This window comes from Podarcis bocagei, assembly GCF_964188305.1.
Source record: "Podarcis bocagei genome assembly, chromosome: 3".
Lineage (NCBI taxonomy): Eukaryota > Metazoa > Chordata > Lepidosauria > Squamata > Lacertidae > Podarcis > Podarcis bocagei.
The window spans coordinates 71,513,717-71,541,220 of NC_138127.1; the positions used below are offsets into that span (position 1 = coordinate 71,513,717).

The 27,504-nt window shown below is 41.5% G+C and overlaps 2 protein-coding genes across 3 annotated transcripts in view; both read left to right on the forward strand.

The window, feature by feature from the left end:
* Positions 1 to 588: 588 nt before the first annotated feature.
* RNF8 (ring finger protein 8) lies at positions 589 to 18,282 on the forward strand. 2 transcript variants are annotated; one of them, XM_081186434.1, is made up of 8 exons: positions 589 to 879; positions 4,250 to 4,378; positions 6,435 to 7,172; positions 12,013 to 12,075; positions 13,319 to 13,408; positions 13,714 to 13,821; positions 14,913 to 15,124; positions 17,183 to 17,359. In XM_081186434.1, exons 1-8 carry the CDS (start codon positions 757 to 759, stop codon positions 17,220 to 17,222), a joined length of 1,503 nt encoding a protein of 500 aa, XP_081042560.1. In that variant the 5' UTR covers positions 589 to 756; the 3' UTR covers positions 17,223 to 17,359. The 2 variants fall into 2 exon arrangements, with proteins under 2 accessions (XP_081042560.1, XP_081042559.1); XM_081186433.1 differs by having other exon boundaries at positions 591 to 879; positions 14,913 to 15,117; positions 17,183 to 18,282.
* Positions 18,283 to 20,708: 2,426 nt separating this feature from the next.
* The window catches only part of CMTR1 (cap methyltransferase 1), a 32,551-nt gene continuing 25,755 nt past the window's right edge, over positions 20,709 to 27,504 (forward strand). The window contains exons 1-5 of the mRNA XM_081186386.1: positions 20,709 to 20,892; positions 23,399 to 23,533; positions 24,511 to 24,665; positions 26,228 to 26,386; positions 26,979 to 27,071. Coding sequence (XP_081042512.1) covers positions 23,404 to 23,533; positions 24,511 to 24,665; positions 26,228 to 26,386; positions 26,979 to 27,071 — 537 coding nt within the window. The 5' untranslated portion in view covers positions 20,709 to 20,892; positions 23,399 to 23,403. The remainder of the gene's footprint in view (positions 20,893 to 23,398; positions 23,534 to 24,510; positions 24,666 to 26,227; positions 26,387 to 26,978; positions 27,072 to 27,504) is intronic.

The window sequence follows — 27,504 nt, forward strand, 5'->3', positions numbered from 1 at the left end:
CTGCCCTCACAGTGCAATTCTCTACGTGTCTACTCAGAAGTAAATCTTATTGGCTTCACTTCAGTGTGAAACGCGTCCCCTCCTTAAGTCCTTCTGTACTCGGCGTGGGAGACCTTTCGAGCCCTCCGGATGTTGATGAACTACAACTCCCAGCACTCCAGGGCCACTGACCTGCTTGCTGGGAGTGATGGGAGCTCTAGTTCAGCAACACCTAGCAGGCCAAAGGTTCCCGAAATCTGTTTTGCTTGGATTGCAGCCCCTGAAATATTGCCTGTTTCTAAGTAACACCCTTCCCCCCCAACAACATTGCTAAACCTGAGAGCAGCAGCAGCGGAAGCTATCTCCTTAAAACCAAATAAACTCAGACGAGAAAGAAAGTAAATGAATACACAGCAAACGAATTATTATTTAAATAGGCCGGCAGTTGGCAAGACCTCCTTCAAACGCCGCCCCCCCCCCCCACTACATTTGAAGCCTGTTTGTGATACAGCTCGCGAAAAAGCTAACGTAATAACAGCGGCTGCAGCGGCTGTCTCTGGCATCGATTGATCTCGTCTGTTTACAGCAGTGAGCGGGGGATGTTTCCCGTTAAAGTGGCCATCTTTGTGAGGGGCAGATGAAGCCGCTCGTAGTTATTTATTTATTTTTTTAAAGGAAAGGGGGGAAAAAAAGAAAAGAGCCAGGGCAGGCGGAGCCGATCTGTTCCTTCCGAACCGAGCGATTGCTTCTGCCTGCAGCTCGCGCGGGCCGCGGAAGATGGCGGAGTGCGTTGGCGGGGACAGCAGGGTTTCTCGCCCCTCAGGGGGGCCGGGTCAAACTTGGTGCCTCAAGCGAGTGGGGATGAGCGAAGAGTGGCTGCTGCTGGAGGACGGCAGCGAGGTGAGAGAGAGCGCGGCGAGAGCTGCCCCGCTCCTCGAGCGCCGGGGCTTTGAGGAGCGGCGGCGAAGTGAGGGACCGTGTTGGGAAGGGAAAGGGAAAGAGAAAGGAAAGCTGCGCCTCCTGTTGCCCGCTTTTGGAACTGCGCCCTCCTTTGCCTCGGAGGGGAGCGCGCGAATTGCCCTCCTCAGCTGAGTGGTCCGGGTCGGGGCTGTGGGATCAATAAAGCAGCTGGGAGCCGGATATTAAGTTTCTCATTTGCCTCTTGTACCGTATCACTATCAGCCCGCTAACTGAAGCTTCTTCTTGCTCTTTCCCCACCCCATGGTTCCCCATAGCCTCGGTCTGAGCATAATTGTTGTTGTTTAGTCGTGTCCGACTCTTCGTGACCCCATGGATCAGAGCACGTCAGGCACTCCTGTCTTCCACTGCCTCCCGCAGTTTGGTCAATCTCATGCTGGTAGCTTCGAGAACACTGTCCAACCATCTCGTCCTCTGTCGTCCCCTTCTCCTTGTGCCCTCCATCTTTCCCAACATCAGGGTCTTTTCCAGGGAGTCTTCTCTTCTCATGAGGTGGCCAAAGTATTGGAGCCTCAGCTTCACGATCTGTCCTTCCAGTGAGCACTCAGGGCTGATTTCCTTCAGGATAGGTTTGATCTTCTTGCAGTCCATGGGACTCTCAAGAGTCTCCTCCAGCACCATAATTCAAAAGCATCAATTCCTCGGCGATCAGCCTTCTTTATGGTCCAGAGCAGAATTAGGTCAGCCCTAAAGGGCCAAAATTTAGAGCTGGGGCTGAATGGGTCATCTTCTTCTGTTTTTAAAGTGATTGTCCCACCTTTCAGTTTAAACGTTTAGGGTAACATTCAGTAAAACAATAAAGCCAATAAATACAATAAAAAAGCAGTGAACTGCAGAAATAAAACAGCAAAAAGCCCTCAACAGTCAGCATAGTGGGCCAAAACGTGGTTTGTTGCCCTATCCTGTAACTTCCACCCAGTATTGTTATTATTTATTAAATTTCTATACTGTCCTTCATCCAGGGTGGTTTACAATATAAAAACACAGAAGTGCATAACATAGTAACAAACACATGCACACCCAGTTTAAAAGGCCATACAGTACATTGTTTAACTAGCCCAAAGGCTTGGGAGAAGAGGAGTGTTTTTGCCTGACACCTAAAAATATGCAATGAAGGTGTCAGGCGAGCCTTCTTAGCGGGCGTATTCCATAAACAGGGAGCCACCACAGAAAAGACCCATTCTTGTGTTACCACCCTCATATGTGTGCCCAAACATTGCTTCATTTCCTTCTAGAATCTAGATTAAACTGATGTAAGAATTTACAGGACCAACTGTAACAGGACCACCTTAAGCATCTTCACTCTGAGCTATATCTTAACTTAGTTAAATGGGACTTACTCTCCTGAATGTACTTAAGATTGTAGCCACAGAGGTGTCCATGCTGGCACATCTTCATCATTAAAGATTTGACCTTCAGTTTAAAAGAAACTTTCCCCTGCCTAACTTAAAACGTGCCCATATGTTGAAATCTAGTGAACAGCTTTGCTGGTTATGACAATGTATCTAGCATAATCTAAAGTTCACCTGCAAGCTTTTGACACCAAGCGAAATGCAGTTCACTATTCATAAATGAACAGCAGTCTGCAACAGCAGCAAAATAAGCCTTCTGATTTTGTTATCAGTATGGAATTGCAAAAGCAAAGGTGTTCTCAAGCCCATGGATACATTTTGACTTTGAGTTTCAGGCTCCGTAGGTCTTATTAAAATGTTGACCATAATTCTGGGAACAAATGCTGTGGAAGGTTTCAAGCTTTTATTGAAATTTATATCCTCCTTAGTGGCTCACAGTGCATAAAAATAAGCAACAAGAACCAATACAAGGTACTATAATGAAAGATATGACAGATCTTCAAAGGATGGTTGTTCATGTGCAGTTATTTTGGTAGAAAAGTGTGATAACCTTACAAGTGACAGGATGGAGAAAATTTGTGATTTGTCAGCTGTGTCTTTTACTTGGAGGCTCTGTACTTATGAACATGATAATCTCTGAAGCCATATGGTGAGATTGAACTGTGACGAGCCAGAAGGCAGGACAGAGTCTCCAAGAATCCCTGCTCATATAGAAGCCGTACAGCTTGAAAATATATTGAGAAACCTTCCCTCTTTTTAAGTCCCTGGAGATGCTTTGAAAGCCATGCATCAACTGCAGAGCTTTGGGGTGAAGGAGAAATGAAGCATTTAATGTAACCTGAAAGGGGCTTATCTACAATACTGTATATATTGACATCATAGTCCAGATTGTTAAGTATTACATTAATGTAATTTGAAGTTTGATCTTCATAGAAAAAAATGAATAAATGTCTAATTGCTTAATACAAGCCTAAAGCTGAATTAAATGGGATTTTGAAGAATTTATAATTGCAGTGGCATTCTCAGCTGTTATTGGCTGCTCAGACTTGTTTGTTAGGCTACTTTGGATTTGCCTGCTAGAGTAAATAGCTCTTTTTACAAATAAACAAATACTCATTTGTGGAGAGCTAATGAACAACAACAACAACAACAACAATAGTTCACAGGTTTTAAAAATGTGTTGACTGGGATAACATGTTTAGGTTTAATTAATTAAGAGGTTAATGTTGTAGAGTAAACTTACTTGCCAGGCTTAGCTAGCTTAGCTCTCACCTTAAGGGGAAGGCAATCAGGCCTATTGTTGTACCTCAGTCTACTAGAGAAGCTCAGTGTGTGAAGACATTTTGAACTGTTTGCTGCAGCTCAGACCGCATGGCTTTTACAAGCCATTATTGTGTTACTATACCAATAATTTAGGAATTTTCACCAAGTTTTACCACCTGTGCAACTTTTTCTGAATGCTGTATGGAAAAGTACATGAATCTGAGCTTTGAAGAGTTTGTAAGTAAACCATTTTTAACTTCCCAAATGTGTGGTCATTTTCAATGTTAGAGGAAGAGGAGAACTTTGGGAAGAACTTAGAAGGGCATATTTTAAAGGTGTAACAGCATATATTTCCATGCTTTACTTTGCTGCATATTTTGTGATTTTAAATTTATGCTGAGGTTCTCTCACTAAGGAGTACTTGCCCCAAACTTGCATTTTGGCATCCAGGAAATCATCTTTTTATATGCCTGTATTTCATTGCAACCAACATTGACATATCAAGCAATCTTGGCACTGCAAGTAAAATAATGGAATACTTGTATGGTGGCTTAATGTATTCCCTTGAATTACTGTAAGAAACTAATGAAGTACCCATTTCACAGCATTGAAATCCAGAATAGATAAGTTGGAGATATTGGTAAAGTAGATTATTAATTGTTTGTTTGTTTGTTTAGGTAAGTATAGGTCGAGGAACTGGTGCTACTTACCAACTGATGTCAAAATCCTGTCCTTTGATGATCTCCCGGAACCACTGTGTTTTCCAGCAAAATACTGATGGGCAGTGGACAGTGATTGATAACAAGGTACAGAAAGTTACTAAAAATGAATTGACTTGAAAGATGCTGAATGTGGAATCCAGTTTGAAATTGTGATCAGGAAAGCTGGAGTGCCAGGCGAACCACATGAAAAGCTAATTTTGTATGCAGTTTGTGGAACAGTTTATGGCTGTGATAATGTATACCTGATTCTGTAAACTTTCTTTGTGAGAATTACCTCAATAATACAGTGCACCCTCCGGATACGAATTTAATTTGTTCCGGGGGTCTGTGTGCACCCCGAAAAAAGTAACTAGAGGTCCCACTTCTGTGCATGCACATGCGCCAAACCTAGAAGTATACACTTCTGGGTTTGCTGCATTCGTAACCTGAAAGTTATGTAACCAGAGTGGTATATAACTGGAGGGTCCACTGTATAGGATTATTCTGTTTTATTTAGTACTTGGAATTTATCATCTAGACTAGAGAATTGATGAAGTAGCTATAATGAGTGGTATCCTAAGATTATGTGAGGGCAAGGTTTCTCTGTCCAATTTTGTGCAGTTTCTTCCTTCCACTCTCACCCCTTCCCACCAGTGAAACCAGCCACATTGTTGTTCAGGAAGGCCTACAGACTTATGGAAAGGTTTTTTGAGGGAGCTGCCATGGTAGCGGGGGCTGGTTGCCTGGGAAGCCTGTGGCACACAAAATAGTAGTACTTGTAATAATAATAATAATAATAATAATAATAATAATAATAATAATAATAACAACAGCAATCCTACAGCAGCACACATAGGATTTTAAAACAATATATAAAATATACAGTATATACATGAGAAATATGTAGTACTTATAACCTTAACCAGTAAAACAAGTAAAAAATAAGCCACAAGCTCTGGCATTAATATTCTTCAAAAAACCTGAACAAACAGTCAAACTCCTAAAGTGAGATGGAAGTTCCGAATTCCGTAGCTGGGATGCCATCACCAATAAGGTCCTGCAGTTACTGTATAATGAATTTCAGATGATTGTGGCACTTAATACTTAAAAATACTACAGAAGTGTTAAAACATGCATTATCTACTTGTAATCCTTATAGCGGGTAAGCCAGTGTTCTCTTTTTTGCAGATGGGGGCGGGTGGTAATGCTGAGAGAGAGTTTGAAAATGTGGCTTGCATTAACCCACCTATTGAGTTTATGGCAGCCTTTTCTTTCAAGGAGCATTTGAGAGATACCCCTTTTCATCCACATAGCAGCCCCGTGGGGTTGGCTAGGGGCGGCTGTGAGTGGCCATGCATTTGAACCCAGTAATCCCTGGTTCCAAACCCAGCACTCTTGTCCATTTTACCACACTGTGTCTCACATTTTGCTTTGGATGCTATTTTGTCTTGTTGTATGTGTTGTCCTTTTAAAGATAAAGCAAATATCCTTTCGATTATTCCCCCCCCCCACTTTTTTTTGGAAGAGTTTTGTGTAAAGCAGGGGTGGTGAACCTGTGGTCCTCCAGTTGTTGCTGGTCTGCACCTGTAATCATTCCTGACTATGGGCAGTGCTTGCTGGGGCTGATGAGAGTTGGAGTCAACATCTGGAGGGGCACAGGTTCGTGACCCAGCTTAAAGTGTGGAGATCCCAAAGATTTTGGTTAGTTCAGCTGATGAAGAGAGACTTGTCACACTTCCAACATATAAATCATGTCTTGAGTGCCATGTGTACCAGGGGCTGTTGTTTTTAAATCTTGATTTATCTTCTCAGGGAGTTGTAATAAATTTCTTTGGGCTACAGTCCCACTTTCCTGGGAGTAAGTCCAGGACTAACTTCTGATTAGATGTGCATAGGATTGCACTGCTAGTTTCTGGACAAATCACTTAATCAACATGGATACATAAAATATATAAAATACAAAATCTGCACAGATGTTTCCTGTTGGAGTGGGAAATACTGCTTTTGTCTCATGCTGGATTGCTGTTTTTTGTTTGTTTGCAGTATTATTTGCAGGTTTTCTTTGCTGGCTTGCTTTTCTGGTTTGTTTGTTTTATTTTTTGATGTGCAGAAAAACAAGCACCTTTCCTAGCTCTCTCTTATTTTTTTTTATCTTTCCCAGAGTCTAAACGGTGTCTGGCTGAATTGTGAACGCATTGATCCATCACGGCCCTATCTCTTACACGAAGGCGACTATATCCAATTAGGAGTTCCTTTTAAAAACAGAGAAACAGCTGAGTATGAATATACACTAATAAGGGAAGATTGGAAGAAAGTCAGTCCATTTCTGGCGCTGAAAAATGACCAGCTGACAGAGAAAACGAAAGACATGAGGGCTAAGCGTAAAATTAGCTTGGAGGAATCTGAGGCATCTGGAGCGGAAGGGCCTTCCAATTCCAGAACCAAAAGAGACAGGGTGTCTTCAGAAAATGACTCTTTGGGGAAATGTGAGGGAGGCAGGACAGAGCTGTCCAGACAAACAACAGAAAACATGGAAACAGTGTTGGTTTCTCCAAGGCCCAGTAAAAAGGAGAAGAAGAAAAATCACTGTAGCACCATTCCGCCTGAGCATGGTTTAACTCTTCTTTCTAAGGACCATAAAGCCCCAAATTTGGCACAGTCTTGGAATGGTTTGGAACAAATAATGAAAACTCTAGCGGATATGACAAAGCTAAAAGCCAAGATGCAGGAGAAACAGACAGCTGTCCTGAATGTGAGGCAAATGAACAAGTGTGCTCCTGTAGAGATCCAGGTTTTGGAGCAGGAATTGCAGGAACTGAGGGAGCAGTTATGCACTGAGCAGGAGCAGCAACAGCAGCAAGTGGAGCAGTTGCAGAAGACCGTCTGTGAAGAATTGGAGGTAGGTGCAGCTGTGATACTTCACCCATTTGAAAACTTGCAAGTGTTGTAGTTGTGCCTAAGCAAGAATTATTGGATGGGGGAAAGGTTAGCATTTTTAGCATTGCCATAGTCTCCCAAACCACCACACCTTCCTTTTCAGCACTGAGGTTTCTTAGTCCTCCATTTAGTGTGCCTAATGAGCTATTTTCAACAGTGTTGCCAACTTGTTTGAAACTATAGTTTAGCTGCTTAAAAATCCCAGCTGGTTTAGTTATTAGCACAGGGTAGATTAATTATGACATTTCTCCTACACTGAAATATCTGACGACAAGGAAAAAGCATGTGCAACATCATGTACACAGTGTATTGCGGTAACTTATTTCAGGGCTCATACATTGATTAGGCTGCCCAGTCATGTACCATACCTTCTTTCATACAAAAATTATCACATGTATAAAAATACTATGCATGAAGGAGTCAACACTTGGTCCTGTTTCACCCTAGAGTTTGTATTTTTTAAAATAAGCGCAGCATTTTAAAATTCACTGTAGTTGTTTTATGATGAGATTGGCAAAGAGAGAATTGTTTGCTCCCTGTCCTAATTTTCTCGAATTTCTTGTGTTGCAAAAAGCCCATTGATTAGTGAGACACACGAGTTGCATTTCTGCAGATGGTGCATCTTTTGGTGAGACTAGGCAAGATAGCAAGAACAGCAACAATGGACATGTTGCTCTCAGGATACTTGATGTGTTTTTAACATGGCTGCATCTACTGGCTTGTGAGCCACAGCTTACTGAGGTCCAGCACCGAGGGCCTTCTGGCGGTTCCCTCACTGCGAGAAGCCAAGTTACAGGGAACCAGGCAGAGGGCCTTCTCGGTAGTGGCGCCCGCCCTGTGGAACGCCCTCCCACCAGATGTCAAAGAGAACAACAACTACCAGACTTTTAGAAGACATCTGAAGGCAGCCCTGTTTAGGGGAGCTTTTAATGTTTGATGTATCAAAGTATTTTAATAATCTTTTGGAAGCCGCCCAGAGTGGCTGGGGAAACCCAGCCAGATGGGCGGGGTATAAATAATAATAATAATAAATAATAATAATAATAATAATAATAATAATAATAATAATAATAATTATTATTACTGTATTTGAATGATGGACACCAGAAGATCAGTACTGAAGTGCAAGGCCTCTCTCTCCTAGAGCTATGGGTTCAATAAAAAGATGTGAAGTGAATGGATTGTTGTTGTCTGATGGGCACAGTAGTTAGCAGAATATTGCTTCACTTCCTTACTAGTTGCTCAGTCACTTCAGTAGAGATTACAATACTGTTCTTTGCTTTGACCCTAAAATACTTCTAGTTCTTCCATCAGCAACTCTGCTTGAAATTCCTGCTGATGAAGTAGTAGCGCTAAGGAAAGTGTCTAGCAGTAAATGAACAATGGAAATACACTGTGTTTAATTATCTTTGTCCCTGTTTGATTCCTCATGGCCCCTGCTAGAGAAGGGATAAGAATAGGATGGGTGGCAAAACAGAACTTCCCCTTCTGTCTGTGAAAGAAAGCCAACGAGTTTTATCACAGCAGGGTATAACACGGCTTCATTTGGTACAGTGGTACCTCAGGTTACATACGCTTCAGGTTCCAGACTCCACTAACCCAGAAATAGTGCTTCAGGTTAAGAACTTTGCTTCAGGATGAGAACAGAAATCATGCTCCGGCGGCACGACAGCAGCAGGAGGTTCCATTAGCTAAAGTGGTGCTTCAGGTTAAGAACAGACCTCTGGAACGAATTAAGTACTTAACCCGAGGTACCACTGTAGTTTGTAACCACAGCGTAGGCTGTGCACACATTACCCCTTCTCTAGCTCCAGTGCACTCCCACTGCTGGTCTTTGAACCTGAGTAGACATGAAGTTAGCCACAATCCACAGGTATCCTGGAGTCTTGTTTGCTGTTCTTCTGAACAGCCTCCATTGATTAAAAAATGAAAACCATGGTGAAGCTGAGGTCTGTAACTCTTAGGCAGCTCTCAGCGACAGCTTCAGTGAATTGGAGTTCAGTGTGGGTAAGCAAATTAGGTAATGAGCATCAGATGACGACATCCCCACTCCTTCTCTGGCATGAACAACAACCTAAAAAAGCAACCTGAAACACTGCCGGAAAAACCCCCTCAATGTATTTCAAGGCACCAATGTGCATATAGCCTGAGTGTGCAATTAAATTGCTAGATCATGGTTAATGCCCCAGCTATTATAACCATGGTGTTCTCCCAGCTCTTTATTTCATAGTTCAATAAACACATTCTCCATATCTGTAATACTTAATTTCCTCTTAATATATTGTAATTCTAACTCACTATGATCATATTATAATTTTGTGATTTTTGAAAAATAAAGCAGTAAGCTTCACCAATACCAGTTGTTCACTAATTTGTCTTTAAAAATCTGTTTTACTTTGATTACCTTTTTTTCATGTTTTTACACATATGATTCCAGATCTTTATAAGTTTATAGTTCTATATGAACATATAACAAATTGTTTAGTTATCAAAGGAAGCTGTCTTTTAAATAATTTAATAAACATATGATGGGATCTCTAAGCGTGCTAAATTGCAAAAATATTTTTAATTACCTCCAGGACCATTCTCCAGTATTTTACTCACCTCTGCACATTCCCACTAAGTGTGAAAGAAATCTCTTTTCTGTTTTTGACAAAGCCAACTATTCCTTAGATTTGTGAGCTAAGAGAAACCTACAACTAATAAGGGCTGTCTGCTAAAACACAGTGATTCATGGCTGCTTCACACGTTACTTCAGTGAACAAGCATATTATTGCTTGTGGCAGATGCTCACAAATGATTATGAATGGATAAGAAATGTGGCTTGCAATCTATTGTTTTTATTTACATCAAAATGTTTAATAGCTTTGTTCTATCACATTGTATCATCTGTATTGTATTGCGCTTGTGATGGTAAAACATCACCATTGATAGTGTATGCATGATGGTAGCTTAGGGGCAGTAGGTTTGCTGTGTGTCCTGTCTGTTCCTCTTAGCACCATTGGTGGGACAATCAAGGGGAGAACCATTACATTGACTTCCTGCCACACCCTCAGAACTTTGTCAGAGGTGCAGGAACAAGCTTGTTCTTGAAGAGGTAGAATTGAACTGGGCAGCTTCTTGGGTTGTGACTGTCACATACATTCTGCCATGCTGCCTCAGTCCTTACGGCAATCCTTTCAGGTATGGGGACTGCATTCATTCATTCGTTTGTTCTTTCATTCCCCACCTTTTTGCCTGACAGGGACTCAAGGCGGCTTACAGATAAAGTAAGAATAGCAAAAACAGGGAGTTCCAGAGTCTGGGAGCAGCCACTGAGAAGACCTCTCTGTGTCCCCAAGTCTGCCTATGAGGGTGGCAGGTTTGAGAGAAGTTTCTGCAGCTATTAAGGGCAGTGAAGACAGCTAAGCACACAGTACTAGTTGTGTGAGTGTGTGTTAGCAGCACACACCCCTAACTGTGGCCTAATGTTACACAATTTTTGCTAATTGGAAAGCTCCAGTGAGTTTAGTAGAGCTCACCTTTATCATAGTAACCTGCACTTTAAATATTCAGAAACACTTTCTAAAAATGTTTAAACTCACCTTGTTAATGTCCATAAAGACTACACGTTACAGCCAGCAAGCAGGACTTTTAAAACCGCTCTTCCAACAATGTAGAGCAGCTATAACATCCACTGCCTGAAACAGTTATTGTAGGTGACTGCTTCTTCCACCAAGGAGAAAGCCATCAATGATTCACATTCTTGTGATAGCACATATTCTAGCAAGGAGGGAGCAAAGAAGACACTGCTCCGGCTATTTTCCTTCCCTGTTAGAAACATTGGGAGCTACTTTATGCTGATTTAGACCAATGGTCTATCTGTCTCAGTTTTGTCTACACTGGCTGGCAGAGGCTCACTAGGATTTCATATTAGGTTCTCTCCAAGCCCTACCTGGAGATGCCAAGGATTGAACCTGGGGTCTTCTGCACTTAAAGTAGATGCTTTACCACTGAGCTAGGGCCATTCTCCCTTGCCTATACAACCACAGCAGAGAGAACAAACAAGTGAAGATACTCTAGGCATTACATGATTAGATAGTGCAGGGGTCTGCAACCCGCGGCTCCGGAGCCGCATTTGGCTCTTTTACACCTTTGCCGCGGCTCCGGGGCGGATACTAGCGAGGGGAGGAGGCGCATTGTGCGCCCCGACACTCCCCACTGTGATGGGCGCTGTACTGGCTGTGACATCGCATGGGGGCGGTGCGTGCGTTAGTCACGCACCGTCCCAACGTCACCTTCCCGCCCGCCCGCCACATTGTAAGGGGCATGTACGCTGATCACTGTTTTGAAGGGGAGTGAAGAACACACACACACAAAGGTAACTTGTTAATTTAACGTTTATTTCTATGAGGAGGAGTAATTCTGAGGGGTCAAACAAAGAAATAATAAAAAAGTGACAGAAAAGTTATTTTTATAATGACGAGTTTTGCGGCTCCCAGTTTTTTTTCCCTTCGGAAACAGGTCCAAGTGGCTCTTTTTGTCTTAAAGGTTGCAGACCCCTGAGATAGTGTATTGTATAGGGGTATGTGACTCTGATTAGGAATACTGTAAAAATAAAAATAATTGAAGATTTCCTTTTCAGGTTTCAGTTTTGTGTAGGCAGCAGCCATTTTATTGTTATTTTATAACTGCATGGAAGAAAACTTGTTTGACTCCTTTTAGCATATTTTCCCACTAGCTTCTGTTATCCTTCATGTTGTTGTTCTTAGTTCTATATGTCTTTCCTTTACTTGACTGACAGGCTCTTATTTATTGTTTAGGGAGCAAAAGAGGAAGAAGGAGAAGGGAGACTGAAGGAACAACTGACCCAGGTTCTAGTGCAGGTAACGTAGCACAGTGTTGGGTTATTTCCAATGTTTGTATCGCTTGAGGATGTTCAAATGTTACCCCCACTGGCGAATTGCCAGAATGCTTAGTTCTGCCTCTTGCAGTGAGACATGCTTGATTGGCTGCAAGTAGCAAAAATAGTGGATGATTAGGAAGAACAGAAAAGACAGTATCAAAACCACAAGCAATCTGTAATGATGGCTTGTTGAATTTGATTTTTTCTTGGCTTGGTCCCATCATTTTGTAAGTTATTACTGTTCATCCCACTGCTGCAGCACATTCTCTTCCCTCTTGGCACACCTTCACAAAATGTTACCTGGGCCAGAGGGTCTTTTTCTATCATGAGGATCATTTAGGAAATGTGTGGTAAGCTCTTTGCTAGGAGTAGAAACCTGTTGCTATCCAGATGTTGTTAGACTCCCCCACCAATCCCAACCAGCATGGTCAGTGGTCAAGGATTGGAGTTGTAATTCAGCAACATGTGGAGGCCCACAGGTTCCCAAACTGGATGGTCGCTACTTTTGTGACTAAAGGCAGACTTATTTCCAGGTGCTACAATCATGGGAATTACCGCTGGCCTATAAATGTTCATTCAGCTCCTGATGTTATAGTTATATGTATGAGTACATTCTTAGGGCCAATTCAAGGTGTTGGTATCAGTGAACAAAACGTTGAAGAGCTTAGGACCCAATACTTAAAGGCACACCTGCCCCAGAACCATCCAACCTGAGTTGTAAGGTTTGTGCACAAGACTCTGCTTGTGGTGTCCTCACTAAGAATAGGCTAGGGAGCCACTCCATATAGAAGGGCCTCTCAGATGTGGCACCCTGTCTATGAAACCTGTAGTAGAAAGCCAGTTGTCTCCCATTTTATGGTCATTCAGGCGACAGCTTCCTATTTTTGCAAGTATTCAAAGCAGTGTCGGCGTGGCCTTATCTGGTTAACTGGGTGTGATACACTGCTGTTAATTGTATTTTATGATTAATTTTATTTTAACTTTGTTTTGTATAGTTCATCTGATTACCTTTGTACAGTTAGCAGCATCCTTACATACCTTTTGCCTATTCATTTTTCTAATCTAAAGTTTTAAGTATGTGTATGTTTTACGGATTATGTTTATTTAGAGGAAATAAGTTGTATTCATGCAGTGGGTTGACATATTTTCAGGATGCGTAGTAGAATCTGGCATGCCTAATTGGTACGTTTATGAGAATTTCTGTTTGGTATCTTACTTCTCAGCATCGTGCTTTGATGGAAGAACTGAGCCGTAGCAAGAAGGATTTTGAAGAGATCATTAAAGCCAAGGACAGGGAACTGAAAGAGACTAAGGTATGAACAGAAGAAAAATACACAACAGTCGAAGTTTAGACCTTGCTCCAAAGCCTCACACTTTGCAGCTTAAGGAAGTTGCTCTCTGCTTTTCCATAGGTTCCCACCACCTTGCTTTTATTTCTACACTGTGGTGAAGTGGAGGGTTTTAGCTGTATATAACTTTAGGGGCATTTTGTTTTGTGCAGATTTTTAAGTTTAATAAAGTTTTCACCTTTCGGAAAGTATGTCTCACGTGCCCAATACATTCTCATTCTACCATTGTTTACCTGATGTTTTTGGGTTCGTTTTCTTCTGGGCTACAGGAAGAGAAGGAGAAGGCACGAGCACAAAAGGAAGAGGCCTTGAGCCACATGAATGATGTACTGGAGAATGAGCTGCAGTGTACTATTTGCTCTGAACACTTCATTGAGGTAAGATTTGAAAGATAAAAACTTTAAGAAGCAGTAGTAAGTATACATATATTTTAATCCCCTTTTATTGACACCAAATCAGTTTGAAAGTTGCTGAACCCAATTTTTATTCCTGGGATTTCTGTGGGTTGGATCCAATGATTCTGTGAGCAGAAGTCTGCTCATGAAACTTCCTGCTCATGGAAGGGATATGTGTGTGATATACACAATTTCCTTTAAAAGAATTAAATAAACATTTGATTTAATGAATAAACATTATACATGCTATACAAACTCCAAAAGATAATACAGATATTAGAATATCATTTAATGCAACACATTCTATTATATAAATACATCCTATGCCCTTTTAAAATGTGTTCTTTTGTGGGGGGCTATTGGGTTGTTGTTTTTATTAGGTATTTTGTGGTTTTATATCTTGATTTTATTCTGTAAACCGCCCTGAGACCCCTGGGTATAGGGCAGTATATATATTCAATAATAATAATACAGTAATAATAATAGTAATAATAAAAAATAATAATAAACCTTTTCAATAATCCTACAATATCTTACTAAAAGACCATTGGCATCACAATTATTACATTTTATCATACCTTTAAAATATGTTAAATATCAATCTACTTTTAAAAAATAAGTATACAGATTATTTCTCAATTTCGAATAATTGCTTCCAAAAATGTACATGTCTAAGTTCATTTCCTTTATAGCGACAAATAAATAATACGTTATTCCTAGTTTTTATACACACACACAATATTACTGGTTTCCATTTATTCATTTTCTCTTTTATCCTTTTATGTGGATGTTTAATAGAATCATAGCTGGAAGGGACCCTGCGAATCATCTAGTCCAACCCCCTGCAATGCAGGGATATACGGCTGTCCCATACAGGGATTGAACCTGCAACCTTGGTGTTATCAGCATCATGTTCTAACCAGCCAAGCTATCCAGTTCTGGCAGTTCATTTTCTTACATTGTTTTTAGTATTTTGAATTTTATTTTCCATTCTGAGCTGCCTTGAAGCTTCTGTAAAGAAAGCGGGATAGAAATCCTAATCTAATGTATTATATATAATATGAACTTTTCAGGCTGTCACTCTCAACTGTGCACACAGCTTCTGCTCCTATTGCATCAATGAATGGATGAAGCGTAAGCTGGAGTGTCCAATATGCAGGGGGACGATATTATCCAAGACACGATCGCTAGTTCTGGACAATTGTATTGATAGGATGGTGGAGAACCTGGATGATGAGACGAAGCATCGCCACCTTTCCCTCATCCAAGAGCGAAAAGGTGAGAGGTGGGTCCTCCATTCCTAAGGCATTTGAACATTCCTTGGCACCTGCGTAGCGTAGTGTTTAATTGGAAATATATTGATAGCAAACTACAGTTAGGTTTCTGTGCCTTGCTTTATTTCTGTTCATGAATAAAGCTTTTTCAGTTTCAGATGCTGTTTTGGAGACAAATTTCAAAGCTAACAGCAAGGTTGTTGTACACAGACACAGACACCTTAAGATACAAAAACGTAGAAAAATTTAGATAAAGCAATGTGGGTTAATCTTCTAATTCAGCCACCTTCTTCATTTCATGCTAGCATTACTTACATTATTTATTATATTTACATTTGATTTTCCGTCATGCAGCTGCTGAGAAGACACTGACTAGAATCTAGCTTTGCTCCTTTAAATTCCTGGGAGTTCACCTTAGTGAAGACCTCACTTGGAAAAACAATATAACTCAGGTGGTTAGGAAGGCCCAACAGAGTCTTCATTCTTCAGGGTCTTGCGAAAGAACAATGTTAAACAACAATTTATGACCTCCTTCTACCGGTCCACAATAGAAAGTGTCCTCTCATATTGTATCACAGTGTGGTACATTGGCTTGACAGCCACGGACAGAAAGTCTTTACAGAGGGTGGTGAACACAGTGAACATGATATCATGGGCTGTCCCCTGAGACAGCTAGATGACATCGCAAGGGATCGTTGCCTTAGGAGAGTGAGAAAAATTCCCAGGGACGATTCACATCCCAGCCAGCACCTCTTTAATCTTCTACCCTCGGGCAGCAGATATAGAGGTCTAATCAATCGTACCAACAGGCTAACAAAGAGTTTCTATCCGTGGGCTGTTAGGCTGCTGAATGGAAAATAATATAGTGCAGCAGACTTTCGGGGTTGGTGTGTTGTGTGACAAGCACACAGAGTGCAATGGGATTGAGTGTTTGTGTTGAGGGGAGGGAGGCTTGGTTAATTTCATTGTACACAGGTTGTACATTGACAATAAAGGTATTATTATTATTATTATTATTATTATTATACAACTTCAGACTATGCTCTAGGACAGGGGACCCCAAATGGGGTCCGTGGACTACCTGGAAGCTTCATTCAGGTGGTCTGCAGTGGGTCTGTGGATTTGTGGTTGAAGATGGGAGAGAGTACATATGTTATATGAAATATTCGTATTGATTTTTAATTGTATTTTTATTGCTCCTTTTGTTTATTATCTTGCATTGGGTTGTATTACAATTTGACTTCTATGGAATTCAAATTGTAATACAATTAAATAAAATGCAATATGTAAGAAATAAAAGAAGCAATAAAAACCCAATTAATATCATGTAGCCTCTAGCACAGCACATTATAATTGCAACAACTGGCAGAAAAGACCATTTCAGGTGGTTTGGGGGTGGGAATTTGGGGACCACCTCCCTAGGAACAACTGATTAACTGTTATGTTGCAAGTGAGGATGGCATGTCTGCTACAAGCAGTCAAGCAGTCTAGAGATCAGCTTAGAGTCCCAGTGATGGCCAAACTTTGCCCTTCAGCTGTTTTGGGACTACAGTTCCCATCATCCCTGACCACTGGTCCTGTTAGCTAGGGATGATGAGAGTTGTAGTCCCAAAACAGCTGGAGGGCCAAGTTTGGCCATCAGTGGCTTAGACAGAGACACCTTGCATTGCTCCACCTCTGTATTGATTTTATGTTGAGACATTGTGTCTCCTTTATTTCTCTTTCTTCCTCTTCTCTAACCCTCTCTGTGCTCTTAAGCATTGTCCTTGAGACAGTTGTGTACTTCCTTGGGAGAAGAGTGGGCACTGGTCCAAGGGAAGGGACAGTATTCAGTATGAAAGACCAGAGCTGTGCAGAATATAAAAGTTTTACCCCTGAGTACTGAAAGCAAAGCCCGCTCCCCCTTAGTCCTCATTACCCTTTGCCTTTACTGTACTTTTAAATGTATTTTTCCTGCACCATTGAAAAACAAATATACTCCCAAACTTAAATCCTTTGGTTGGGTATTCCTGCACTTGCCTCAAATCACTTTTGCTTTTATTTTTTTTATCTGTGTATTTTAATTGCAGGGAAGCAGGTTGTTGTGGAGAACCCAGCGTCAGAAAGTGAGAGCAGTACTCTCAGCACGTCCTCAGACAGCGAGAGCAGTAGCATTACCTCAACATTAGACAGCGAGAGCAGTAGCCTTACATCTGTGCAGTCCATCATGTCATTAAGCAGCTTTGAAAGTGATGACTATGAGGGAGACTCTGACAGCCACCATGTTATCTGATATGCCTGCACCGTACCCTTGCAGTTGTTTGGAGCCTGCTCTGGATGCTTTCTGGGAGAATGGATTGGACACTTGGAACAATGAAGAGACTGGAATTTGAATTGTGGATTAAAAGGGCTTGGCAGGGTCCTGTTCTTTTCTTAAGTGAATGTGCGATGTCCTCATCTCTGAAGAGTACAATCGAAAACTGTTAGGCTCAAACCCATTTTTCATACTAGGTGACTAAACCCGTGTTTCTGTTCTTGCTATGAAATTCTTGGAGTTGACAATGTACCACCAAACTTAAATTTAACTGCTTCCCTCCTAATAGGTTGGAGAGTGCCAGCTCATCAGCTAAATAACTGCTTAAGTGTAACCTGATGTAGTACATATTTGCTTTTTGTGCCAGAAAGCTGTTTACACATGACTCATGGGTTCATAAAGAGAATAAGAATATTTACAGCTGCATAAGTCTGGAGAAATTGTCAAGGTTAAATTTACCCTGCCGTAAGCCCCAAAGAGTTTGATACCAACTTCCCAGAAAAGCATCTTAATCACTTTCTCTCAAGCTCTGTTGCCAAAATTGAGCAGACATAGTCAAAACTGTAGCAGCGCTTTTGCATTTCTCGCTGTGTATGTGTGTGTGTAGAGTGTGGTAGGAGGGCTTTGAGTGAAGAAGTTGCATTTCTGAATGAGCAGAAGGTGGCACTACATATTTATCAGTATTCACAGTATGTTGCTGGTATAGCACTATAAGTTTGCAGTAACTCAGGTTCCATTTCAGGGGCTTTGGCTTCAAATTAGCAGGCAAATTGGATTGGCAGCTCTTTCTGTTTGTTTCCTTGATATGTCTTGTGGTGGTTATTTATTTCTTTGTTTAAAAGTTACAATTTATATAAAAGAACTAAAAACCTGTCATTTCTGTTCAAGTTGCTTTCATAAGCCAATATCCTTTCTTCATGTGTGGTACTCCCCAGCTCTGTGTGTCTAGCCAATTGAGTCTGGCTACCTTATTTTTATTGATTCTAGCTTTAATGCTAATGAAGAATTTCACACTTTTATAACTGGATAAAGACACTTAACATTCCCCGTTGCAAGGAGTTCTGAGCCACCACAGTAGTTTACTATTGTCAATAAATTATTGCAAGTTCATAAATTCCATATTTTTTTTTGTTAATGCTACTTTGCCCTGAAGATGTTGGTAGTGTAGTTTCAAACAGATGAAATAAGATGCAGGGGCACATAGGCCATAAAGCTATGTTAACTTTTGTTATAAATTATATAATAAGAATATGTGGTCCCCCTCCCCAATTCTAATAAAGTGGCAGTGTTTTCTTACCAAGAATTGCATGATCTGAAAGCACTTCCTCCCTCAAAACCACCTTGGCGCATGAGCACCAATTTGGGAATCAGCTGGAACAAGGTTATTGGAATGGGTTAAATGAGGCAAACTGCATTGCTATATCAACCTTGTTACACATGATGGTGCACCTAGTTCTCATTGATTTCTGTTATTTGGCAATTTTAGAAACACTCTCGTTTCAGAAGAGGGAAGCTACCTTTCTGGATGTTCTGCTCTGCTATCCCAGCTGCCGTCCCCTGCCATGACATTGCATCTGCATAGTCATGTGTCAACTTCGAAGTGTCTGTTTCACAGGGTGTTCACTGTGTATGAATGCGCTTACAGGAGACATGCAGCAGTGTATATAGAATTGATATTTTTGAGGCAAACTGCAGTGGCTGAAGCAACTCTTAAGAAGACCATGCATCCGATCAAAGGCACCTCCCAGTTGACATGGGGATTATGTGTTTTAAGTGAAACACTATTGAAAATGCCTGCAAACACTCCATTCTGCCCCTGCCCCATCCTCCCCCTTTTTGGTGATGTTTTCATGTCACTTTTGGGTTGAGGATGATGTGCACATGCACATTGGGCATGTCTAAAATGGTTGCTGCCTGTAGTAATTTGTTGGTAGAAAAAGCTCCTGGTCATATTTTTTAAAATACCACTCTCCTTATCAATTGTCTCTTGCTGTGGACAAGCCTATTCTTAAATGCTTTCCTGGTGCATCAAGTATTTTAAAGTCATGGTTATACACAAGGGACGGGGAATCTCTGGCCCTCCCATCATACTCAGCCGCCATGGGCAAGGTATAGTGGGTGTTGTTGGACTACACAGGTTAGCTATCTCTGGTTTGCACCGATATGCCCATGTGAAGCTTGCTTGTAGTGTATGTATTTGTTTTGGACTGTTTGAAGGTGTTAACCATTCTGTCACCTACCTGGACTTTTCAGGGGAAAAGATGGAGGACAGAAATTGGAAAGACTTCATCTGTTACATATTTATGCATTCTGCACATCTCTTTTTTGGTTTAGGGGCATTCCATGTCAAGTGATCCAGTGACATTTACCTTACCATTTTATATTGCTTTCATTTTTCTGTTTCCTAAAAGTAGTATAAGAAAAGATCCCAGTAATTCAAAACTAAAAATACAAATCTCTTCAGAACTTCATGGGCTTTAATATGATATGGCACACGATGGACTTACTTTAAACTTTTAAGTTAAGTTACAAAATTAAATGTTTTGAAAATTTTTAAATAGTGATATAAAAAATCAATATGATTAAAGAATTCCAAAAAAATAATATTTCATATTTTAAAGAGCTTCCTACAAAATTTCATCTTGGGATCTCAATGGGATCACATTAAAAACAAATACTTTGTGCATATATGTCTGCCTTATTGGGTTCTAATAAGGATAAATGGGTCTTGGGGGGAAAATACGGTTTGAAGTCATGTTTATTCTCTTGTATCAGTTACTCCTTCCCTCCCAGGAGTGGAGGGGAAATAACATCAGACAGAGACCTCTCTACCAATTGTATTTCTATGGTCTGAGTATCTCCCTGAACAATACAGCCCCGTAGACTTCTCTCCTCCTTATGCTAATTAGCAAGGCTGCTGATCTTCCACAATACCCAACTAGTTACTAGGACATGGGTCTACTCTGAGCTATCCTTCACCTACGTGTGAAGCACGCAGACTATTCCAAATGCGCTGCATTATTATTTACAGCACTTTAAAACGTCAAATTAAAGGGAACTTTAATTTGCACTTTAATCGTGCAAGGTGGGGAACAAGAAGCTTACGTTTTCGCTTAATACTCCCCTGTATGTACTACAGTATTCATTGCCCGAGGTGCAAGCTCTGAGATGCTTCCCGCTCCCTCAACACACACTGCAGCCTCCCGCCACGAGGGGGCCCTGCGCCTCTCTAGGACTTCTTCTCGCCTCCCCATTGCGTCATTAGTTTGCGCCGCGCGCGAAGGAAGGGCCCCGTCCCAGTGCGGAGCTGCCGGGAAACGAAACTGAACTGTGGCGGAGAGGAGTTGGGGGGATCCGGCCTTCTTTCCTCTCTCTGTCTCTCGAGCCCAGGCGCGTGTCTGGAGGGGGCTGAGGCTCGGCCTTCGCGGTCTTCTCTGCCCTCATCTCCCGCTCCGGCCTAAGACAGAGCCTCCCCCTTCCCCTCGTGTGAGTGTAGCAAGGGGTCCCGGGAGGGTCGGGGAGAGCGAACGAGCCTGGGGGGGGGGGCGTTTTGCCCCTGCTTCTCTGCCCCCCTCCGCCCCTGTCTCGCTGCTTTTCCGATTGTCTCCACTTGTTTGCAGCTCCCGAGAATACTCCAGGCTGGCCGCCCCTGTCTGCCCCTCTCCGTCCCCAGTTCCTGCCTCTCCCCGTTATGTCTCCTAGCCTAGCCGAGACCTTCCCTCCTGAGGGCATCGCTTGATAGGCTTCTGTCTCTCCTGTGTCCTGATACTCCCTCGCCTCCCTTCTCATCTCCATCTCCCGGTTTCCTCCTTTTACCAAGGCTGAGATGCTAAGCATGTTTCCCAGGAAATAAGTTCTCTTTAGCTCATTTGGACTTACTTCTGGGTAAGCCTGCTGGAAGTCAGATTGCAGCTCTCCACAGACTGTGGATTCTGCACAGAAACACACGCTCCTTTTAGCTTCCACCTGGAATCCCAACTTCTTCCCCTTACCTAAACCACCTCCTTTGCTCTGGTGTTTTCCTCTGATTCTCTCCCCCCCCCCCCCAGCCCTCAGTCCTCTTTGCAAATTAGTGTTTTGTTGTGGTGGTGGCTATATTAAGGCCATCTCTCCCACCCCCATAAGGTTTAGTAAATATAAGTACACTAGCTGGCATCTGAATTAAAATATCATATTCCTAGTTGAGCACTTAATGGCTTCGTCATAGAAATGGGTTTTGTTATAAAACCAATCAACTGGATGAAATTGTGAAGAAACTATCTGTTACAATACTGTGCTTTACTTTCTGTTGGGTATTGAAGACTGTACAGATTCAGAATAAAATTTGAGACTGTCCCCCAATGTATTGTGAGATCTTCTAGCATTGTGCAGTGTTCTTTTATATAATTCATTTATATTTCCAAGTTAATGTGACTCAGTGCTACTGTTCAGTAAAATCCCTCATTGCCCAGTGATGGATGGGCTCGAATCATATATCTACGTACCTCGAAGTAAGCCCCAGTGAACTGAATGGGATTTAAGTAGGCATGTATATGATTTGTGCTGTAAAATGTTGCCCATAGAAGAACTAAAATGAGAATCTTCCCGTTGATACTCCTTTTAACTAGCTGCTGTTTCTCGTGCTGATTGCAGGGAGACTGGAAGGGGATGGCTTCATCCTGGAAATTTTACTATGCCTGTACAACTTTCAGCTTTCATGTTTAACATTCAATTTACTCAGTTTTATGATTTGTACAAATGAACAATGTTGTGTTCACCACCGTCAATAAGCATAGCCACAGTGCTGTCCCTGTTGTTCCTCACTTGCCTCAAGAAAATTTGTACCACATAGTTGATGTTTCTTCTCTTAGTTTTAGTGATCCCAGGAGTGGTAAATTCAGTGGTGTGTTATTTAGCCCTATTATGCTGTGGTATCAGTGTATCTTCCATAACAAAAAATAATGCTTTTGATGTATTTATTAGCAACTACAGTACATTATTGCAGTATATAAGAGCTCATATAAATAACATTATTTATAACCAGGTTTCTGAATGCTCTGGCATTAGAAACTGGTTCTTCACAAATTTGTTAACTCAGGACTGCCTGCTAAACTGGTGGTATACTTTGGGCACCTTTTGTTATTTGTTTATGTACTGTGATAACTTAACAAGCTTAGGCTGCAGCCTCTTACCTAGAAGTAAGCTGGTGCTGACTCAGTAGAACCTTCTGAGTAGATATGTATAGGATTGCATGGTTACAGCTCCGTCCTGTTCATGCTTATTTATAAATTTCCCCTCTGAGTTCAAAGGAGCATGCTGTACAGTCATGTGCATGGTTATTTGGCAGCATCTCCCACTCTCTTAATAGGGCTTACTCACTAGCAAGTGTGGTTAGGATTGCAATCTTCAGATGCAGTTGTATGTCAGTAACCTGGAAGTAAGGCTCAATGAGAATAAACAATAGGATTGTGCTGTTTTTTCTCTTGTGTGTTTATCAGTGAAACCTGAATTAGAACTGTGTTCTACTGGGATGTGTGTATGATGAAAGTGGTGGAATGAAAACATGCTATGAAAACGCCTATTCAGGTGTTTTCATTCTTTTTAAATTAATGGAGAGCAAATTGTTTGCTTTCCTGATTTCCCTCCTATTTTTTATGAGCGGTCTTGAAAGTGCACAGAGGAAAGAGTTTTCTTCTTAAGAGAATGTTTCTATATAAGGACTGAAAACCTAAATATTCCACTGCCCTAAAATTATGCCACACTTATGAATGTGTTTGAAACTATTCTGGCACATGGTGAAAACCTTCTTGTTTACTATGACTTTTTCTGACTATTACCACTAGCCATTCTGGGGTTTTAAGAATATTTTTACTGTCCACCGGATTGCATTGTAATCATTTTGATTGTATTTGTATTGTATTTCTTGGTATTGTTGTACACCACCTTGCGATGCCCCTATAATAGGCAATATAGAAATATTTTAATAATTAAATATTTTGTTTCCTCCTTGCAGAGAAAATGAAGCGACGAGCAGAACCTGAATATAGCAGTCCCCTAAAGAGGCAGAAGAAAAGGATCGAAGAGTTGGGTCTGACCCTCAGCTCCACATCAGATGATGAAACGCAACTTGGTAATCATGGAGCTCAAGGTAACTGTAGAGGTAACATCACATGGGCCTGTCCACATCTAAACTTGGTTGTGCTGCAATCAACCTTTCATTGGACATAGAATGGAGTCATGGACTAACTGGTATCATTAGAGCCCTGCTTGCTAATTTCCAGAGAAGAATAGTTAAACCATTGTGAGTACCATGTGAGGTCAGAAGCACTGGGGGCTATATAGGGTACAAACAAGTCAGTGGAATTTTCATTTGTTATTGCAGTCTATAAAACAACTTTTCTGACTCAGCTCCATGACTGACGGCCATCCAACTTCTACTTAAAAACCCCCAATGAAGGAGAGTCCACCACCTCCTGAAGGAGTCCATTCTGCTTTCGAACAGAGCCAGTGTGGTGTAGTGGTTAAGAGCGGTAGTCTCGTATTCTGGGGAACCGGGTTTGCGTCTCTGCTCCTCCACATGCAGCTGCTGGGTGACCTTGGGCCAGTCACACTTCTCTGAAGTCTCTCAGCCCCACTCACCTCACAGAGTGTTTGTTGTGGGGGAGGAAGGGAAAGGAGAATGTTAGCCGCTTTGAGACTCCTTTGGGTAGTGATAAAGCGGGATATCAAATCCAAACTCCTCTTCTTCTTCTCTTACTGCTAGAAAGTTTTTCTTGCTGTTTAATTGGAATCTCCTTACTTGTCACATGAAGCCAGTGCAACACTAAGGATTGTGTTTGAGGGATGTCTGCTTCCTACAGCACTTGGTGGCAGTTTAAAGAGATTTCCAGCAGTGAATTGAACTGTAAGGCTCAAGCGCCATAGTTTAGTGGTAGAGCAAATGCTTGACATGCAAACAGTGCCAGATTCATACCCCAGTATCTCCAGATAAGTCTGAAACCGTGGGGAGCTGCTGCCAGCCAGAGTAGACAGTACTGAGCTAGATAGATCTATGTTCTTCTCCATGAATAACTTGATTATGCTGGGGCATAGACGGAGCATTTCTTTCCTTTGTTTGGTTTTCAGAGTCTTCCACCACAAGCAGCAGCGAATCTGACGGCGAGATCAGTGAGAGGCGGCCTGTCCTTGGCTCTTTCAGCAATAAGTTCAGTGCAGACTCCCTTGTACAGGGCACATCCTCCCGATACTCCATGTATAACAGCGTGTCCCAGAAGCTCATGGTAGGTCAGAGCACCCTTGCAAACATCCTGTGGAAACTGAATCGGGGGAAATAAGAGCACTGTCAGTGGGATCCACTTGGTAGGATTCCCTTTCCCAACTATATTGGAACATGTCTGGGCCAAATATGTGCTCTTTCAGTTAGTTAGGAAAGCTGGAAGGCTGCATAGTTGCAGTCACGTTGCAAACTACATAATTTGCCTTTAAGTTTCAAGTTGTACCATTTATTTTTAGGAGCTTATTTCTGGCTGTAGTTGGTGGTGGAGAAACTTTTAAAATTTGAACGCATATCTGGTTCAAAATCAAGGAATGGTAATCTGTTTTGAGTAGCACTTCAAAGCCACCATGTATGCTGAAACATATATGCTTAGCACTCCATGTTGTACTTACCTGCCCTGTCATACTTGTTGTCCTTAAATTCTCCTTACCTGCTCTTTGCAAGTTTCTGGAAAGAGGCATTTCAGGGAAAGGTATGAACCAAAGTTCGGTTTTTCTACATGCTAAGAATTTTAGAGAGGTGATTTCAGCACTCTTCTTTTGCTTTTAGTATTGCCATTTACAGCGTGAATTGGGACAGAGAAATCTGCATTATAAACCTTTTCACCCATGATTATTATATTTCCTTAGGAGCAAAAGCAAAACTTCTGTGCACCTATGTTCTCAGACTACATCCAAACGTTCATACTCTGTAGCCCCCTTCTTTTTATTTACTTCATGCTATCAGAATTTCAGGTGGACTCCTAGTGCAATGAACCTTTAAAATAAATTAGATTCAAATGGAATTCCTTGTTTGGAGCACTGGAGTCATGTTGCTGTTTGGTACCATGTGAGTTCCTGTGTGTGCATAGTTTAAACAACTTTTTTGAAATATGGAATAGTTCATCCTAGGCAAGTGTGCACAACTTCAATGAAGTGTCATGCATGTTTTAGAGCTGACCTTCCAAATATTACAAAAAACTATCTTGCCTTTATAATAAAATGGTCCAATCTTCAGTATTTTAACAACAACAGCTTTAAGGTGTACCTGATAAGCTTTCAAGGAACCCCAGAGTTCCCTGGAACACAAGTTTGAAAATCCTACTGTTGGCTGAAGGGTTGTGGCTAACTGAATCCCATCTGTTTACTGTTGTGAGGTTCACATGAACTGCTTTGGGCTTCTGACATGTGTGAGACAGAAAGAGAGAGACCATGATCACAACTGTAGTCTCATTACAGACTTTTCTGTCCAGAGTACTTACAGGTTTATAAACTTGACAAATGGCAAATAGCTATTGAGTTCTTCACAGGCTACTCATTTGTAGCAAGGCAGTTCATTTTTGTTGTTGTGTTTACATGTTTCATTCTGTTGATCTAGCTTCATCCTAATTAAGTTGAACACACTTGAAGGAGAGTGCAGAAGTTTTCTGTGAGATTCATTAAGTGCATTCAATACTTTTTAATCACAGGAGCCTAAGATGGCCTGATTTATTTATTTATTCTGCTAGTCCTCAGCCTAAGCACAGAAGGTAGTGCATAAATTTGTTGTTAGACGTTACTAAGGAGCTTATTCTGCATTGGCTTACAGGCCAAAATGGGTTTCCGAGAAGGTGAAGGTCTTGGAAAATATGGCCAGGGGAGACAAGAGATCGTTGAGGCCTCCAAACAGAAAGGAAGACGAGGTCTGGGGCTGACTCTGAAAGGATTTGATGGAGAAGTCAACATCAACTGGCAGGATGAGCCAGAGGTAATTATGTGCACATTTTGTTCCTTCCACATTTTTTTGTGCTTTCCACTTATCTGTTAGGCGTTGTGGAGAGGTCTTTTGGCCACTGGCTCAGGGGAAGTTTGTGGCACAGCAACCCCTGGTTTGAAGGCTTATATCTTGCAAATGGTGCTAACCTCTGGGCAGAATTCAGCCTTTTGCTCTTCTGATCGTTCCATCAGCACAATAATTTTAGGTTGCCAGATGGAATTATTCTCCCTTCTCTTACCCCTGTGTCAACCCCACCCCGCCCCCCAGAGTGGGGGGAAGAGAGGGGAGAAAGCCCTGATGTGCAAGTGGAAGTCCTTATTCAGGGCTTCCTCTGACAGGATTTGTTAAGTGAATCCTGTCCTCTGTCTGGTAATCTGTTTCAACTTCCTTATTCTTATTTGTCACATAAACATTTTGCCTGCCCATGTGTTATGAAAACACTATGGTTCTTTTAAAGACATTATTTGAATTTCAGCCTTAAAAGATTGTGTTGAGCTTCTGGTTTACTTCCAAGTATTAAGGAGTTAAATTTTGCTGCAGCATACACAGTCTTCTTTTTTACTTACCTTCTCTATGTTCACAGGCTAGCGCTTATGAGCAAGTGGACTGGTTCCCAGAATGTACCACTGAAATTCCAGATGCTGAGGAAATGAAGGATTGGATGACCATAGGCAAGGTATGAAGCATGGGGAAGAGAGTTAAGGGCTAAGCCAATTAAGAATTCAGAGAGGCTGGGCACAAAGTCCAGAGGTGCCATTCTGCATGCAAAAGTGTAATGCAGTTTGAGTGATGCCCTTTCCCTGACACAAACACATTAAGACTGGGTCAGAATAACCACAATATTGAGTAAACGCTTTAAAATATAATTAGATGATTTTGACTTTCTCAATATTTTTTTATTACAATTACAGATGAGCTCCAAACATTTTATTTTAGTGCATGGTCCACAATGAACTCCTATATAAATGAATTTCTATTTACAATTTATTTATTGCATTTTTGTTTTGTCCTCCTCCAAAGAGTTGAGGGTGGGGTATATGGTTCCTCTTCTATTTTATTCTCATGTTGACCCTGTCAGGTAGTGTTAGACTTAAGAGAAAGTGACTGCC

What these genes read in the sequence shown, in the direction of transcription:
- RNF8 (XM_081186433.1), top strand. Translation starts at nt 757, where the DNA reads ATGGCGGAGTGCGTTGGCGGGGACAGCAGGGTTTCTCGCCCCTCAGGG. An exon ending in GGACAGTGATTGATAACAAG is followed by an intron (nt 4,379 to 6,434) that starts GTACAGAAAGTT and finishes TATCTTTCCCAG; the next exon opens with AGTCTAAACGGTGTCTGGCT. An exon ending in TGACCCAGGTTCTAGTGCAG is followed by an intron (nt 12,076 to 13,318) that starts GTAACGTAGCAC and finishes CTTACTTCTCAG; the next exon opens with CATCGTGCTTTGATGGAAGA.